This window comes from Rhipicephalus sanguineus, chromosome 1, assembly GCF_013339695.2.
Source record: "Rhipicephalus sanguineus isolate Rsan-2018 chromosome 1, BIME_Rsan_1.4, whole genome shotgun sequence".
NCBI classification, from domain to species: domain Eukaryota; kingdom Metazoa; phylum Arthropoda; class Arachnida; order Ixodida; family Ixodidae; genus Rhipicephalus; species Rhipicephalus sanguineus.
This window is the reverse complement of record NC_051176.1, coordinates 275425096-275443429: the sequence shown is the minus strand read 5'-3', so window position 1 is coordinate 275443429 and position 18334 is coordinate 275425096. Positions and strand designations below refer to the sequence as shown.

The 18334-nt window shown below is 46.8% G+C and overlaps 2 protein-coding genes across 4 annotated transcripts in view; one reads left to right on the top strand and one right to left on the bottom strand.

Annotated features, from left to right (window-relative positions):
- LOC125756868 (uncharacterized) overlaps positions 1-18334 on the bottom strand; it is a 62939-nt gene that overhangs the window by 22914 nt on the left and 21691 nt on the right. The window lies entirely within an intron of this gene.
- Positions 1552-11791, top strand: LOC119379009 (uncharacterized). Of its 2 annotated transcripts, XM_049411841.1 has the most exons (2): positions 1552-1733; positions 11023-11791. In XM_049411841.1, the coding sequence occupies exon 2, from the start codon at positions 11023-11025 to the stop codon at positions 11443-11445; it is 423 nt and encodes a 140-aa protein (XP_049267798.1). In that variant the 5' UTR covers positions 1552-1733; the 3' UTR covers positions 11446-11791. The 2 variants fall into 2 exon arrangements, with proteins under 2 accessions (XP_049267798.1, XP_037504061.2); XM_037648133.2 differs by lacking the exon at positions 1552-1733 and having other exon boundaries at positions 10869-11791.

The following is an 18334-nucleotide window of genomic DNA, read 5'->3' as shown; positions in this document are numbered from 1 at the left end:
TAACAGAACGCAGTATAGTAACAACGTGCAAGCCAGTAATTGATGAAACCGGCCAGTAAAAATGAGTAAAAGTAATTGGCCAGTAAATAGTGAAACAATACAAGCCAGTAATTACCACTAAGAAGTGAACGAACAAAGGCGATGTCTTAACAGAGTTACCCAATTTATTTTTAATGAAACATTATCCGTGTGATTTGTAATGAAGGGTGATACTTGGACAATTTCATGGTATAGAGAATAGAGCCAAAACGCTTAAGTTAGTATAAGCAATTGTTTACCAGGTCACCGCCCATTGTTTTCTTGCAGAGAACCAAACAGGCACGTGTGGACATGCGTTCTTTTGTTTCTTCTTTTGTTTTCTTTTTTTTTCAGGAGTTTTAATGATAACGCTGGCGTTTAGCTACTAATAGCTGTATGGTTAATATTATTCCATCACGTGAGGAACAACAAGAAGTATCACCCATTAAACAAAAAGAAACACTTTATCGATTAGGAAATTCACCGTTTAAACTGCCTTACGAAACTAGATGTCCATTTCGTTGATGACAGGCTTGAGTTCCTGACGAAGGAGTGCTGAAAGGCACAGTAGACACTTGAAAGAGGTCTAACGACGATGATGTAGTTCTATTAAACATAAGTCAAAGTTAGCGAACGGAAATTTCAGCTGCCTATCCTGCGCGGATATAAGAGAAACGTAAGAGCATTAAAAGTTAAAGGAACGAGAACAGAAACAATTAGTGTGTATGCGCACGCATGAAAAGGCGTTCGACGCTGACACGATCTGTTGCCCAAATACTGTTGTCCTTTTAAATACTGAAGCTTCAGTTTTAGCAAGTCATCACGCATTGTCACTTGGCTATAACACCTCATTCATTACAACAAGCGAAAATGCTTGATTGTAAAGCGTTATTACCATAAACCGTGGTTGTTAACTGCAGGAGCTAAAGCCGGCTAAATGTACCCGAGCTGACGCTCTTGACAAGAGGAGTGACGCGCAGCCGGGCTTGCGATCCCCTTAAAAAAAACACTCCTTAGTATTCATAGAATGCTTTTTCGCAAAATTTTTCGTAAGCACATTCCTGTCAACCTTTGTGCTGGACATATTAGCAGAGGTGGCTCTCCCGCAGCAAATAGCACTACGAACGAAAAGCCTTGTGAATTCAACCCGGCCTTGTTTCTGCTGCCCTCTAGTCTGAAATAAGCTTATTTTTCAAATTCTGTTTCATTCTGGGCCAGTCTTACATGCAGAGGATATTCGCCAAAAAGTAAACGCAAGCAAATCACCCATTTTGGTTCTCTTTCTGATGGTGCTGACCGCAAACCATGGTGCATATCAACTGAGAGGGGTTGGCCAACGGTCGAGTGGCACTCTGCATCGTAATCCGCGCGACATATCCTCCTCCTCTTTTTTTATTTTTCTGCGTTATGGGGGCGTTCAAAAATAACACATTTCAGCGTCAGAAATAAGAAAAAGCTGAATAAAGTTCAGCTAAGGAATATTAGTGTCGCACTTCTTTTTTTTATGATTCCTATAAATACGGGTGATTCAAACAAGACGGAGGATAACTGCGACTGCACGAACCACCAACCGTTGCCACAGCGTCGGTGCCCAGCGCGCAGCTACGGCTGATTTCGCCCTTTCTGGGCACCGACAGCGTTTTGTGCGGCTTTCTTGGAGTTCAGCTGACGTTATAGGCGCACGAGAAGGTCACCGCCGTTGTCTCTGCTTGCAGGTACGTGTTTTTCTTGATTAAGAAATTGTTTTAATATCTTGTTTAGGCACCTGATTCCGTTGCGTATTTAGCGCACCGAGGTGTAACAAGCGACTTGACGTTCTAGTAATAAGACTGAAATTTTCTGTCCGGAAACTACGTCGATATGTGGGCTATTTCGAGAGGCCGCTGTGTATGGTGTACCGTAGGTTTTTGACAATCTGCTTATTTAAAATGGCTGATTCGAGCAAGGGCTCATTCACACTGCAAATGCACAGCGGAGTCTCAATGCGAACGGTCGCTTTTGGTCGAAAGGCGACTGCTTTGGCTCGCTGATGGAATTTGCAGTCGCGCAAGTGCAAAATCGAGCAGCGAGAGACTGATGAAAAGCAGTCTCTTTTCAACCGAAAGCGACCATCTCGGTCGCGCCACTTCGAGAGTCGCAGATGCGAATGGGCTCAAGCGTTGACCAACTCCGCGAGCGCCGCTCTGTCTGTTTCGCGGTGTCATTGGCGTTGTCGCCGGCGGCGTAACCGTATGACTGGCGCAGCGGACGAAAGAGAGCGAACGAACGCGCCAGCCGCGCTACTCGCAGCGTTCTGTTCACAATGAGCGATGCAAATGGTGGCAGTGCTTTGTCGACCGCTGCTGCTTACAGGCTTTCCGAGCAGATGCTCACCGACGCCAGAATCCACAGGTTCACGCCGCCAAAGCAACAACTATAAGCGCCACCGCCGAGACCACCCCGCCGCTCGCGCCGCCGATGTCGAAATCATTGCCATAGCCAGAGTCATTCAGTGCTTTACAGGGTATCGTAATCGTCAATTCTTTTCTTTTTTTTTTTTTCGTTTGTCCAATGGCTGTAGACTATCCCCTTATTTCGCGGCACTCTGATGCGAAAGCTATGTTCGGTGCGCGCAGATAAAATAACCGTCATTGACAAGCGCCTGACAGGCTCGTGTTTCGTCACTACAAAGTTGTATCGCGCTGAGAGGAGCTTCGCAATGCCGCGAAAACAGTGCATAGAAAATTTTAACGTTCTTCAGTACGTCGTGGCATGTAGTACGTATTGATAGGTGCCCAAGCAAAATGGCCGTTGTCACTGAGACGTGCACGAATGCCAGCTTCTTGTCAAGGCATGCAACTGCGTTGTGCATAAATAAGCGAGCTACGGCTTTTGTGGCCTATACCAGACAAACTGGACAAACAAACAAACAAAAGCATTATATTTGCGAAGGAACTGCGTCATGCAGGTTTTCGATCGCCGATTCTGGAAGAGCAATTCATGATGCAGTCTTATACCAGGGCTTGAGATCTTCTCTTGATCTGACCATTGAAACATGCGACCCGTGCTCCTTATTTACCATTCGAGCAGTCTTGCGACAAAAAAAAAAAAAAACGCACATGTTGAACCGGAATCGCTTCAGTTCTGTCAACGGCATTCATGTTGACCTCATACGAGTGCAACTATTGCGGGGATGAATGCAATTTGTATTCAGCGGCGGGTTGTAGCTCTAGTGGTGCATCATGCTACGCTCTTGAACCTGGACAAGCTATTAAACGACTCTAGTCGAACGCGGCCCGACTGTAGCATATATGTGCGCTATCTGGATATTCCTTGTCCATAAAATACTGCAATAAGTTTATGACACTCTCCATGCAATGACGTGACTTTTCTTAAATGCAAAGAAAAAATGATTGACAATGACGCCGACCTACTCTGCTGATGGTCAATGATCACGTATACGTGAACTGGTCGATCTCGCCCACGGCCATGGGCAGCGTTGACTACGCATACGACTGCGCTGCCTTGTGTTAGTCTTGACCCCGTCGAGGCGGTTGTCCACAAACAATAAACAGTGGACGCGTCCAAAAGTAAACCGACATCGGCCGCACCAAGTTCCAGGAATGATAAGGCCCCGGGACCAACAAATCGCATCTTCGTCGTGCGATACACCACCACGCGAACTGCGCTGGTGTCGTGTGCAACTGGGACCATTCGTAAGACGTGTACGCTGCCACACTTCCCACTATATTTCTTTCTGCGGTGTACTTTCTGCAACGCCTTGTTGTTTTCCGCGACGTTCTCGCTTCACGTTACGCCGGGTACGAAGGAAACGCCTGGACGAGCCTTGGGTCAGTCTCCCTCATGCGGCAGACGCGCACACACCCCATATCAGTAGCTCTCCGGTTTGCTAAAACAGCGGTAAAATAAATAAACGAGGGAAAGACGACAGCACCGCAGTGATGCTTTGTATGTTGACGTACTCGTCAGGATTTCAGCTCGAAAGCCGAGAGTGTGTTCATCAACCACAGTTGTCGCCTGCCACCGTAATCGAGCGCTTTCAGCGCACTCCGGTGCGCTGAAATGTATATTTTGTATGCTACACGCATAATTGTGTTTTTCAAACCGTGTAGTGCTTTTGGAGTATCAATGTTGGCTCGACGACATTTTTCGTCACGGACACTACAGCCTGCGTACTTTTCAGAAAGGTTATACTTTAGACTTAATGACCCCAAAATGCGCGAAATGATAATTTCACACTTTGTTCCTTAAACTTACTTTATTTTGACCGAGGTAATATCGTGCTCTTAGGGTAGAGAAGCAATGACAGGCCTTAGGGTCACAGTGGCAACTGTTATAATAACAATTATCATTCATGTACACATATATAAACGCAGATGAAGGAAAAAGAAGCGGATTAGCAGCTCTCTCCTAAAAGATGCACCACGCCAGCCCACTAGAGGAGGGAAAAAAATGGCAAATACGCGACATAGAAGTTCTGCAACGCGCTGTCGAGCCATCTGAGACGAGGCGTGACGCATTTCCACACCCTACACGGCTAGGTCATTCGTGTCGCGCAGAAGCAATTTGTTAAACATTTTTTTTTTCTTGATGTCAGCATGGTGTCCTCAAAATTCGGAGAATGTGTCGTAAATTCGGCCACGTGTCGTGGGTATAAAATCGAAGTAAATCTCGCCGACGTACACAAAATGACGTTCGCTGAATAACCTTATACGTCAATAATGTCGATGTCGAGACGTGTGTGTGTGGCTGTAAACCGACGCCGCTCAAGGAGGGGATGTGCGCAGTCTGGCTCGACCACTAACAGCCGAACTGATACCAGCAGCAACCTTATCTTTCTTGTAGTAAACTCTGCTCACTCTTCGTTTTAGGGAACGCTTGAGATATGTTTTTGTTATTGAATAAGTATGTTGAATAAAGACACAGAAACAACGTTTTTCGGCGGTTAGAATTAGTTGCATTACTCACTCAGGCAGCATGTTAAAGACGGTACGAAGAAAGTGAAGCTGACAAAGTATTGAACACGTGCCCGAGGATTTTAAATGCAGACGCAGACATGGCTAAATTAAATAAAGTCGCAGACTAGTAAGACGTGCGACTATGACTTTCAAGTTTCTTATTGGACCTGGCTGTACGTCTGGAAAGGGGCGCATGTTCAATGGCAACTAAGCGCTGAAAAAGGTTAGGACTGCTCGAGTAATCGATGCTAAAGACTGCAATAAAATATCTCGCGGTCCACGTAGCAACCGTACACGTTGCAATGCAATACCTTAGCACCTGTTTACTCAATTGGCGGACCAGGTGGACAGAGGAAAGTACTTCTAGTTTCTGTCAAGAACGTCGTGTTTGTAGTAATTCACTCGATGTAGTCAACTAGCGATCACTCGAGAATGCTCGTATCTGCATGGCATACATCTCGCGCATGCAGGTTACTGTTTCGATGGCGGAGGTTGTATTTTCGGAGGACATATGCATGCCTTAAGGAGCCTGACCTATCGTGTATAAAACCTATATGTTGCTTGTCAGGAGCGACTTGCAAATTTTAGCCATGTTTTACTTGTCTACAATGGGTTGTTACTCGTGTTATCACTTACGTACAGCAGAAACGGTCATCGTAGCCGCGCTGTGTTATGTTGTGCCGTTACAAATTAGGCCGCCCACACGTATCTTAACAAACGTTCTTGCTTGGTAGAATCAATGGACATGTGAACTTTGGAACAGCCGCCGCTACCTGGCGCCTCAATGTCCGTAGCACATGCTCTTGTGGAACGTGAGCTCGGGCGTCATCGGACCCATGTTCATGTCGTCTGCCACAGCCACAACTGAAAAGGGCAGGCGAAAACGCTCTCCAGGTATACAAGCATCGCAGCAATAACACCGCAGCGCGTTATGGCGTAGATGAGAAACGCTTCAAAAATTACCAGCCACAAATTACGTTTACAATCAAGTCACTAGCTTGACTTGTTCCAGAGCACGTGGCTATGCGGTCAGTTGTATGTTGCCACTATTCCTGCAAAGGAAAATGTGTCACAATCTCATCCGCCGCCTACAATTTCGCGAGACTATCATATCTTCTGCCCTCAGACGGAGTTGCTCGCAGTGAGGGGAATACGTTGGCGTCTCGCGTAGAGGTCAGACATTAGGTTATGACCCGGTTTCATCACGTTGTCTGTTCCGACCAAGTTGATCCAAATGTGTTCCCATCGTTCCTACCCTGGTACAGCCCCCTCCTTGAATGCTAACGTGACTAAAAAACCGCGGCCCCCATTTTCGATGCTCGCCTAGCAGCTGTATATGTATAAAAAGAGACTTGCACGTGACGTTTGTTTCCTCGCTAGCGATGCCAGAGCCGCGTCACGTCGCCGGCTGTCGCTCGAAGCGTAGATTGTTCTCGCAAGGGTTGCCGGCGCAGTCCGGTCCTACGTGAAGATTTCTGCGGCTATCTCATCCGGCGCTTCGGAGAGGGAGGGCGCGCGAGCTCCGAGGGCGCCCTTTAAAACAATCTCCCTTGCCGTCCTTACGGGGTCTAGTTAGAACTGGCGTGCTATCACCGGCTCTCTCTGGTGCTCCCAGAACCATGTGCGCGCCGTGCCCGCCGCGTATATAGCCCCCCTGCCGGTGCCACGAGTCAGACGCTCGCTTGGAGACCGAAAGTTGCGCACGCATGTTCCCTTTCAACAACCACCGCCGGTGACGAAGGCTTCCGCCGCCACCTCCGAGGTCAGTGGCTACTTTCTCGCGGTGTGTTCCATTATATAACTGGAAGACATATTCAACTTGGGGGGGAACATATTTAACTTGGACCGAAGCGAAGAAAGGCTGAGAAGCGGACCGCCACGGTCGGTCCTTCCGTCTTTCTTTGCGTTCGTCCCGCGGCGCTTAGATCATAATTACTGGAAATCATAATTGTTCGAAATTATGTCTTCGTGAGATCAAATTCTGATCGCTAGTTCGTGACGGGCGCGCATATCCTTACACGGGATAAATTCAGTCTCCTTTTCTTACATCATATGTGAATTCGATTGATACTCTACTACATCTTTCCAGAGAGTATTTTCAGATCACTATCATGAGCAATCTTATTATGTTTATTTGCAGTTAGTAGCTCTTTCGCGAATTGTCAAAGCGATCATGCGCACACATATTGACCGCTCATTGTTGTGCATTGCGTGCGCTTATGACGACTCGTGAACACGTTTAGCCACAGCGAGTTCATGCGACCCGTTCTGCCATGGTGTTATCCATGCGTAACGAGCATGGTGAATAACCGCACGCAGGCACGTAGCCAGGATTTTTTTCGGAGGGGGGGGGGGGGCTAATTGTTCGAAAGAAAGTCTTTCCATGGCAAAAAGACAAAAGTTGTTCGGGAACATAGAAGGCTGGACGAAGTTCAGGGGAAGGGGGCAGGGGGAGGTTACTCCGTATACCTCCCATAGGATGCCTTAATTCATGACGTCAGCGCTGGCAGCGCCAAACGTACCTTCAGTTAATATCCTGGCGGCTGGGATTCAGAGACTCGAACGGCAGAATGGCGGCGCACACGGTATGCGTCGTCATGGCAACACTAACACCAGCCACGCCTTCTCTCCTAGCACCCTCGCGCGCGCCAGGTTTCTCTTTTTGTTTTGTTTGCGTGCGCGGGCTCCTTCTCCCTTTCGTTTATGACTCCCTCGCCCCTCCTCCGCGTGCTGCGCCGTGAAGCGCGCCGGGCGCTTTTTTTTTTTTTTTTTTGCATCCGCTACGCGTGCTGCGCCGCGCGTTCGTTGCGCGTTTGCATGTGCGCAATTTGCAATCAGGCATTCTGCAAACACTGCAGTCGTGCAGCATGTGCCAGAACGCAAAAGAATGAATTGCACTCACAACACAAAACATCTTTGGTCTCTTTTTATTCTCCTCGTTTCCGAAAATCAACATTCTATCAAATGTGGTGCGATACAGGCTCAGGATATTAACATACACGTGTTCATGATCACTAAACAACACGAAAGTTCTCGGCAATGTTAAGAATTTAAAGAACAGTGAAAAAAAAAACAACATAACACTAGGGCACATATTCAAAAACACAATATTTATACTGACAAAAGTGCAGAACAGCTTCAGATATATGCGCACGATATTGCACGAAATTATAACTAACAAAATTGAACATTCCTGAATGCAAAAACAATGAAAGCAGTTGAAATACCTAAAAGTAGAATAATAATGTAACCACCATTTTAAAGATGTCAAAATGAACTCCACATATAACACAACTAATATTTGCCGCACTTTATTGACTACATTTCCAAAAACGTTGATTTTCATATAACTAGTGATGATAAACGCGGAGAAAATGAACGGCTGATATCGGATGATTCATGGCATCTCTTCTTGAAGTGCGCCGATTCTGCAATTCTTCAGCTTTTCTCTGGGCGCACCGATCAGCTGTGTTGCGTTCCGAAATACGCCCTAAAGAAAAGGGCAAGTTTCAATCAGATAAAGAGCGCCGTCGATTCGTGCAAAAGTGAACTCGTTTGTTCGTCTCAGAGCAGCATAAGTTTTCATACATCTACCTAATGTCTCACAAACGTGGTAATAGGCGATGGGGAGTAATTAACCGGAGACAAATGCAAAGCACACACTCAAGCACGCGGTTCTGTGAGAGTTGTAAACCTGTAACTATAGTTACTTTGCATTACTCCGCTGCTTGTTCGTATAACGATTTAAACGCAGCATCCTGCCCTTTTCAAATCAGTCATTTTTGAAAACAGTAACTGTAGCCCCACTGCAGAGAATAGCTACTCGGTATGGACGTGAATTCAAATTGACACAATGAAAACCGCGACTCAAGTTCGTTGTCTGTCTGTCAAAAGGCACGCTCACCTGTCGTTCTTTTGGGGGCCGGCACATATATTCCGGAACTTGTTCTGGAAGTATTCAAGCAACAAAGCACTATGCACGAACAGCGCGAGTCGTAAAACATCGCATCGCACAAGTACACAGCGAGCGAGCACCATGAAACGGGCGAGCGACGACAGCTAACGCACGCCTTACCAACGCCAGACACGAAACTTTCTAACGGATTTCAAAGTCGGCGGCGCCAGCAAGGCGGCGGAAAGCGCGCCTCCCGCAGGAAAGGGAGTTGATCCCGCCAGAGAGGGGGTTGAAGAGAGTTGGGAGGAAAGAGACGGAACGCAGATTTTAACTCTGATCCCAGTCAACAAATGGCGCCTCAATTTGCCATACCGGTCACGTGGGTTTCTTTCACTAGCCTGGAGGGGGGGGCCTCCCTGCCTACGTGCCTGACCGCACGGTTCTCTTTTGTTCGTTCAGCCTTGTCTGTACCACTAAACCGTAATCATGTGAGGCTGGGCAGCTTTGCTAGATATGCCGGCTTCTGCAATGTTACAGGTAACTGTGTTTCGCTCTCTTGCGAAGCGCTTCGTGTTTTCACATCCGTTGTTCAGTGACATAAAGTACACGGCAAGGAATCGATCTCGAGTACATAGGCAATAAATTCATGTTTTGCCTTTCCGAATTTTGAATGTCACTCGGCTATCGTATTGCATAATTACTGCAATTGCATTTGCGTAAAGTGATACTAAAGCACGCCTTGAACGCTTGAGAAATGTTTCTTGGCTGTCCAGTTTTGTATCGATAATGATTACTAGACCGTCGAAGGCAGAAAGCTTAGTAGATATGCTGTAAGTAGTTGCAAATATTTTCGCTTAGCTTATATATAATATTTTTTGCATTTAAATGCGGCCGCCGCAGCGCGATCGACTCCCGGCCGCGGCGGCCGCATTTCAGATGGAGGCGAAAATGCTCGAGACCCGTGTACATAGATTTATGTGCACGTTACAGAACCCCAGGTGGTCAAAATTTCGGGAACCCTCCTCTACGTTGTCTCTGATAATCATATCGTGGTTTCAGGACGTTAAACCTGATTTATTATTATTATTATTATTATTATTATTATTACGTTATTCATGCTGCATAACTCGCACGACAGCACACTTAATGACATGACTAATCATCTGTGCTTCTATAATTATGACAGACGAGCACATTGTAGACAACGATTTGGCGCCCGTTTCACAAGCAGCGTAACCGACCCATTCTTTGTTATAAGATGCACGGCCTCGCCCTGTTCGCAGAGTGCCGCGCACCAACCAGCTCACAATGGCTGCACTTTCGAATCTCTCGCCCCTCATATTTACTCTGATGTTCTAGGTATAACAGTATCATTGGTCCAGTTACGTTATTCGGGAACTACCTTTATTTATGCGATTACGTTACTGCCGCTTGGGTGCATTTTAAGATCTCCTCCTCGCTGCCCCAGTGGCCACTGATTCCGGGCTACAGCTATAGTGTAATGGTTCTACGTGTAAAGCTTGCTCAGTGACTACTCTACTTTGCTTCTTTCGCGGCAGTCTTCTCTATTCTGCTGCGTGCTTTGTCTACGTCAACCAGAAGCGTAGCCAGAAATTTTTTTTCGGGGAGGGGGGGTGGGTTCAACCATCGTTTTTGTATGTTCGTGCGTGCGTTTGTATGTGTGCGTGTATATATACACATGCAAAATCGATAAATTTCGGGCGGGGAGGGGTTTGACGTCAACGCATCTATTAACCTGCATTTCAGAAACAAGGTCGTTAAATAGCACCCTCAAGTAAATTGAACGAATTGTTCCGTTTGACAAAAATGTGAGGAAAAAGTTATCGCGTGACATGTTTCTTTGAATGTGTTGCTTGCGCACGGTACCGATGGCTAGGCGATTCGCTAACAGGAACGTCGGAGGCTATCATGATCACGTGATTTCCCATCTGTAACTGCGTTTGTGTTACGGGCCCAGCATTCCTTTCAGTTGCTTTCAAACACTTCGCGACGAGGCGCACTGTCGAAAGCGGCCTCTTTTGCTGCCGGTGCAGCCAGTTCCAGGCTGCGGCCAGCATGAACAGGGGCCGCGCTTTTTTCGCAAGGCAACTGACTGCAACCGAGCCCGGTCGTTTCTTTGCCTACTTCCAGATGCCGTGCTTCATGGCTAGCGAGAAGAGTGAGACCACCCTGTCCGCCTGGACCGTGCTGGGCGCCGGCGCCCTGACCACGCTGGCCGTGATGGGCACCTACCTGACAGTGGCGGTGCATCCCGCCTTCCTGCCGCTGCTCATCCTGCCGCTGTTCGGCCTATGCCACGTTCTCGTCTACCCGAAGGAGGCTAAGAGGGGCTTCATCGGACCGCCTGTCATCCGCTACGCCATGCCCGAGGAGTTCCGCTGCACCGTGCTGGTGGCCAAACCGCAGCCCGACTACAAGAGCATTCCGGTGGAGAAGAACATGCGGCCGCAGCCCGCCGCTGTGCCCGTGCGACCTTCCACGAACTGCGCCGCCTACTGCGCGCCCATTGTGCCGGCCTTCCAGGCACCACCGCCGGTCATCGCCGTCATGTAGTGCGCCAAGTGACACGCTGGCCCGTGTATTTGACGACTCCCACGGCGCACTGATCCTGCGGTCTGAACTAATAGCTAGTCGTGTGCGGCAATCTCGTTATGGTGCAGCCGAACTGCCAGCGCCAAGGGGGCGCGGCCTCAGTGCTTGCATGGTGGGTGGCGGCCGAGTCTGTCGCCCCAGGTGAACTCCAGTTGCCCTCCCCTGCGTGGTGCAGACACCCACGTACTCCTATATGCTGTGATCCATGTCATACCATCGTTTTGTATAAAATCGACACCCTGTAAATAACACCTATTTATGATGTAAATAAAGCCACGCCGTGAGACATCTTGCAACTAAACACATATAGCTACGTTTTCCTGTCTTCAGTGATCACGCGCATGCTGCCACGTTATCGTGGACATTGCCGTGTTCTTCTGTGCGCGTAATATCGTGCACTCCTTCTCATATTGATTTCGAGGTGATCCGGTTAAGGACTGCGACAGACACTATATACTTCGCTGTTCTCGCATCAGTTCTCATCACACGGATTCACACCATTCCTTGACCTTCTCTTCAAAAAATAATAATGCGTGTTTGCGCGCACATACTACAGCTCAAGTTTTAAGTACCTTTTCGTGGACCAGATCCGGAGGTATAGTGGAGCCTAAAATAATGCACCGATCCAGAATATAGACTGCGATTTTCATCGCTTGTAGGGGGCAGCCATCTTTTGCCGGGAGCTGTGGGTCAGGTGGAAACCACAGCGTCCGGCCTGTCCTTATCGCATGCTTGCCGCCATCTTCGCTCGCCATCAGCTTTGACGTAACCAAACGGCTCGGAGAGGTGATAACTGGGGTCGAGATCATGTAAACTTGCTCTAAGCGTGGGTGCGAGAGTAAAAAGCTGGTCTATATTCAAGGCTTCTTTTTTGTGGCGATGTATTTTGCTTGATCCCGTTGATTATGTGGGCGCGTCGTCACTGAACGCTGATGAAGTGCTAGAATGTATCGGCATAGGAAAGGCGCCGCTATAAAACAGGGGCCCTGGCACCGGTGCTTTCGACAGTGTCACCGTATTAATAATAATTTCCGGGGTTTTACGTGCCAAAACCTCGACATGATTATGAGGCCCGCCGTAGTGGAGCGCTCCGGAAATTTCGACCAACCAGAGGTTCTTTAACGTGCTCTTAAATCTATACTCCATCTCACCACTACCGTTCAGCACTGCCAAAGCTACGGGGTGTAAACAGCCACATGCTTGCTCAGCAAAACATAGTTCTAGATATAATTACCTTACAATTAGCAGGGCTGAGACTTTTGCCCTTGATTAGAATGTGCTGCTTCACATCAATAAGTGGTATGTTTAATTTCCATCGCATTTACGTTGTATTTATTTAATAGTTACATAAGTAACTACCGGTAACTGTTGTTACAAATCAACATGGCAGCGCCCATGGAGACGCGACCGCCCACTACGATCCGAACTTACCTTGCCCACAACGCTGAGAGGAACAAAGCAAAGATGGTTATAATATAGGAAAGTTGCGCAACATGAGACGAATAAGGGGTTGGTTGGTTCCTATAGAGGAATGGCTCAACACACCACGGGGGATCGGCCATGAATCGTGCGGCAGTAGGATTTGCGACGAAAAAAAAAAAGGATAATTCTAAAAAGATAATCTGCGGGCAAGCGAAAATATTATTTGTGTTTACGGTTTTTGTATTGAATGCTAAAGAGAGAGAAAAAAGGGGAAAGAGAGTGAGTTAAATAAAAGAATTAAATAATTAAAGATAAATGAAATAAATAAATGAAGAAATAAAATAAGTATGTATACTTGAAATATTAGCATGACAGTCTTTTTGATTCTTTTATATAGTTAAATACCGCATCACATATGTCCCTGTTGCAGTGACCCAGTGCCGACGCCCCCGGGGAGAGTAATGCCGTTACGGAAAGCTCAAGCCCAAGTTTTCGCAAAGGAGGTTCGAGAAATCTTTGCCTTAGATTTTGATACCTGCGACATTCTGTGAAAAAATGCTCTATGGTTTCTGCTTGCGTACAATAAAAATATTGAGGGGAAGGAACAAAACCAGGCCTGCGTAAATAAAAATTTAAAGAGGGAATTCTGCATCGCAATTTAGTTAATGTAACTTCTAATTGTCTTGTGCCCCACCATGAGCTATGCCACGGAAACCTAAGGTGCTGATAATCTGCGCCGTTTAGAACAGAAGATTTTGTGGGTTCCTCTCGAATACGAAGATATCGAAATCGTGCGACAGTATTTTGGGAGGAGGGTCTTAGAACCTTCAGGACCGGGCCCTGAATTGATGCTACCGCCAATGTGCCCGCTGCTTCATTTAGAATTATTCCAGTATGGCACCCAAAACCAAACGGACAATACGTACATGATTGGACATGTATGTGTATGGTTCTGATAGGCAGCTCGATGACTTTGGTACTGTCAAAGCAGCGCAAACTGACAGAAAATCGGTCAGTATAACCACTGAAGAAATAGATGCTGGGAGTTTGCGTAATGCCAGAATAATTGCTATTAATTCTGCCTGGAATATTGGCGTAAAATCGGGCAGTCGAAGTGAAAAAGACCAGTTTAATGCTGCTGAATAAATGCCCACTCCTGCATCTCATCTGTAACGGAGGCATCTGTGGCTATGACTGAACTTATCTGTAGACTGTTAAGCAGTGTTGGCGGTAACGTGTTGGCGGTAACCCACCTGCGCTTAGCAAAAGCTTTATGCTCCTCGTGCAATTTGCCTGCGGTATAATCTGGCCTCGGCAGGCGTCACATCGCTGCTCCATGCAAGTTGAAACGTTTTGAGTGCAATTCGATCACTCCTGTGCAGACTGGCTCGTAAATTTGACGATCGCTAATAAAAAATTGCTCACGAAGTCGAAATAAAAGGTTGTCCCTTAGGAGCCTATAACTGGTCGCGTGACAATACCGACGTGTCAACCGTATTGACAGGGTCAGTGACCGCACTTAACTCTGTCTAGCATGTTTTTTTTTTCTTTTTTGAACAGGTTGAATTCCGTCGAAGGCTTGACTTTATCGATCAATGTTACAGCTATATTTTGTTCGTTGAAATGCGAGATTATGGGGAGTATTATAGCAAAGCTACCGCTATAGCTCTCTCAAATCAGACTTTATAGCTCTCTCAAATCAGACTCGTTTGCTGTAAGTCGGCCCCACTGCGTGTGCACAGAGGTGCATGCCTGTTGGTAAGAGAGGGAGAGTGAAACAGAAGGAACGACAAGGAGGCCAACCAGGTGCTCCTCCTGCTTACTATTCTCTGCTGGGCAACAGTGGTTACAATATGGAAAGAGAGATATTTCGGTACGATTCCGAAATTTCGCTTTTCGAACACCGTTACTGCTCTAACCTACTTAAGCTTCAACGACGAGCTTCATACGCTTAACAATCGCACAACATTTGCGAAGCACAAATGCGCTGCGCGCTCGTATTATCCGTGCGTGTGCGCTGTCTTAGAAGTATATACCAGTGTAAATGGACGAGAAAGGACAAGGGTAGAGGAAACGATGACTCCCAACAAGGTTTTATTTCAATGCGATGCGAATATGCAAACTAAAGTAACTTGCACATGCGTGTTGGCCAGCGACCTCTAGACGAACAACAAATGAGAAAAAAAAGGGACTGTCCGAAAACATGTAAAAACCGCGCGTCCCGAAGCTACCTCTTTTTTTTCATATTGCCGCCTTGAATGTCGCACTATTGTGTTCCAAAAAAAAACGGCAGGAAGTGGAAGATGGAAGCTTGCGATAAAAAAGTCCGTAAACAGGGGATGGGTGCTCGAGCCGACGTTTCGACAACTGGACTTGTCTTCTTCAAGGCCTTGAAGAAGACAAGTCCACTTGTCGAAACGTCGGCTCGAGCACCCACCCCCTGTTTACGGACTTTTTCAACACTACTCTGTTGTCATTCCTGGTGTTTCGGTCTGCCCTACACTGTACAGCATAGCAACATGTGCATTATCGTAGACGCTGACTCATTTACATTTTACTTGAGTTCAGGCGTCACCGCCCCCCCCCCCCCCCTGTCGTTGACAGTCAGCTTCTCGTACCCGCCATGCAGTGAACGAGGATTCCAGATAAAAGCTGCCCATGACGAAGCCTAACTGCTTTACAGAACAACATGACCACACTTGCAGCTATCACTTGCTGGCATCATCGATAACATATCCAGTTTAAACACACGCGACAGTCGACTGCTGACTTTTGCTTAACTTAAAAATCATCTGCTTGGTCATAGCAACTTTCATGTCACTGTCCTATGAGATATGAAACCCACAGTACTGAAGAAGTCCGCGTGCAGTGAAAAAGAGAGAGAGGGAGATGATTTATTAGAAGGCTGAGAGGTCGGCCTGAGCATAGCAGCTAAACTTTTTACTGCAGCCCAAGCCAGGCGGTCTCTCTCGGACTCCAAATTTTATTAAGGCGAAAGCCTTATATGTCTCATGAGTCAAGAAATTTTCGAGATTTGGCGAGACCTGAAAATACATCGCGAGACCTTGTCGGCGACGGCGTGAACACGAATGATGATGATAAGCGAACAAAGTAATGAAAGTCGGTCAAAAGTCACGTGATACTCAAGTGATTATGTATGCTGTTGGCGTACCGAAAGTTACATGACCTCAATGTCACATGCCGTCACAGACTGCCTAAAATTTTTGCGTCATCATGGCTTTATCACACGACATTGTCGTTTGGTTAAAGGTGGGCCGATCCTGAGGCACTGCAAAACCACGTTAGGTGCGGAAAGCTTTCGGGGAAGAGGGGTGGAGTTGTAAAAGGTAACGAATCATTTTGCGTTAAATGGGCTTTAGCGCGTTCTTGCCGCAAAGAAACATATTTTTGCTGCAAGAAATGCGTGCAACCGTGCAACTTCATTCATTGAATACAGTCTACTGAGAAGGAAAAGAACAAGATGGCTTTCGCCTATAAGGCGAATGCATCATGGACCGTGTAACTTTTACTGATGGCATAGTTCATTTTCTCGCACTTCTATGTGTCCCTTAACGAGGCGTCGCTTGTACTTCGCTTCCAAAAAAAAAAAAAAACAGAGAAATCCCATCGACAGTCTTCTCAAGTGATCAACAACCTCAGCCGATCACTAAATAAACACCTCTCCCGCCACATCGTTTCCTACTAGCCGAACCAGTATCATGGTCTCTTGTATACGTTTATATCTTCGCCCCTTTACATCCGCTTCTATGTTTAATGCGGAGCATAATTTGCCGAGTTATTTGGAAAATTTCTTCCGTCCGTCCGTGCTTCCCCCCGCCTCCATAAAAAAAGAGAAAAATTTAGGCTCCAATCTATGCCGTTAAGGTGGTTGGCCAGCAAAGCTGTGGCATCACCTGATTGAATAGCCTTGAACGATTGGGAAATGCACGACATGAAACGACTGACAGCAAGACAATTAAATGCACTGCATCATCATGCTGACGCTTTTCTTTGGGAGTTCTGGCTATGCGTGGCCTTCACATAGCGCTATCGCAACACAAATAAAATCAGTTTCTAAGCTGGTTCTTCTACGCATGGGAAGCCGCATATGTTTTGCCTGCAGCAAATGCTTCGCGCTTCGCATTGTTCGAACGCGTCTTATCTTCTATTATGCGGTTTTGACACATCTTTGTGTTCCTTGCTTTAGGATGAAATATTGAATGCCATGGCCGATTTCTGTGGAGATAACATCAACAATACTAAGCCAAAGTTCTCACATTCATCGGGAATGTGCAGTTTTTGTTTTGTGGTTAGCCAAGAATTTAAAAGAACTGAACAAAATAATTTAATCTTGCCCTCGTAATTTAACGGAGAGAGGCGCGCTTCATTTCAATTCGTGAAATGGTTTTCTGTCAACGCAAAGGAATAAATCACGGGATTTGAGTCATATACAGCTTCGCCGTAAAATAATGTGCACCGATGACGTAGAGAGTCCAACACGCAGCCGATTCGCGGCGAAGGTAACCGTAGCGCATGCGTCCTACATAAAGTGAGCATGGCCCGAATTTGGAGAATGTGACATACCGGGCCTACATACCACGGCTGGGATAATGCAAACTTCCTACAGTGCAATACCGGGCCGACCTGCGGCCCTGTATTGACCCCTTTCCCAATAGTACAATGGCAGAATGCGCAGTATAAGCCGATTGTGGGCACGCTTGACAGCGGCTGGCATATGTGGCGCGACAATGACGCATAATAGACCTTTTTTTTCAAAATTCAAAGGTGCGCTTCTCTGCATTGCACATTCGCCCTACTAATGGTGGCACCTGTCATGCTACAAATCAAGACAGAGTTTTAGTTCCACATGCTGGGGCTTGTCTTTTATGCATCATTTCTCACGAGAGCCAAGTTACATTTTCCATGTCATATTAAACTGCGTTTGCACACGCTGTTTGTAGTCGGGCTCTCCTGCCTGATGACACAATTACAGCGCAAGACAAGCTCACGTAGCGCGTGCGCATTCATGTATGCATCCATTCATTCTAATAATGATCGACAATAAACCAAAACCACCCCCAGAACATCATTCTAGAAGCCTCTACTTCTTAGATCAACTTATAGTATTGAAGATCGGGCGAGTTGGTATAGTGGCATACTCAAACTTCTAACAGCGCGGTGAAGTCTCTTCCTGTTCTTCACCACGCTGTAACAAGTTTGTAGACCAACGTAAGCAGTAAATCAATAAACGAAGCAGGAAAATGTGCGTGCTTTCTATTGGGGCAGCTTTATTGCACGAAGCGATGTAAGAGTCGCATAAGTTGGCGTTGCAGCTGCGGAACGCGAGATCACATGACGAGAGCGCGGACGCGACGCGCAGGCGATGCCGTGAGCGACCAGACGAGGGAGCCACGGGAAATATCGAGAC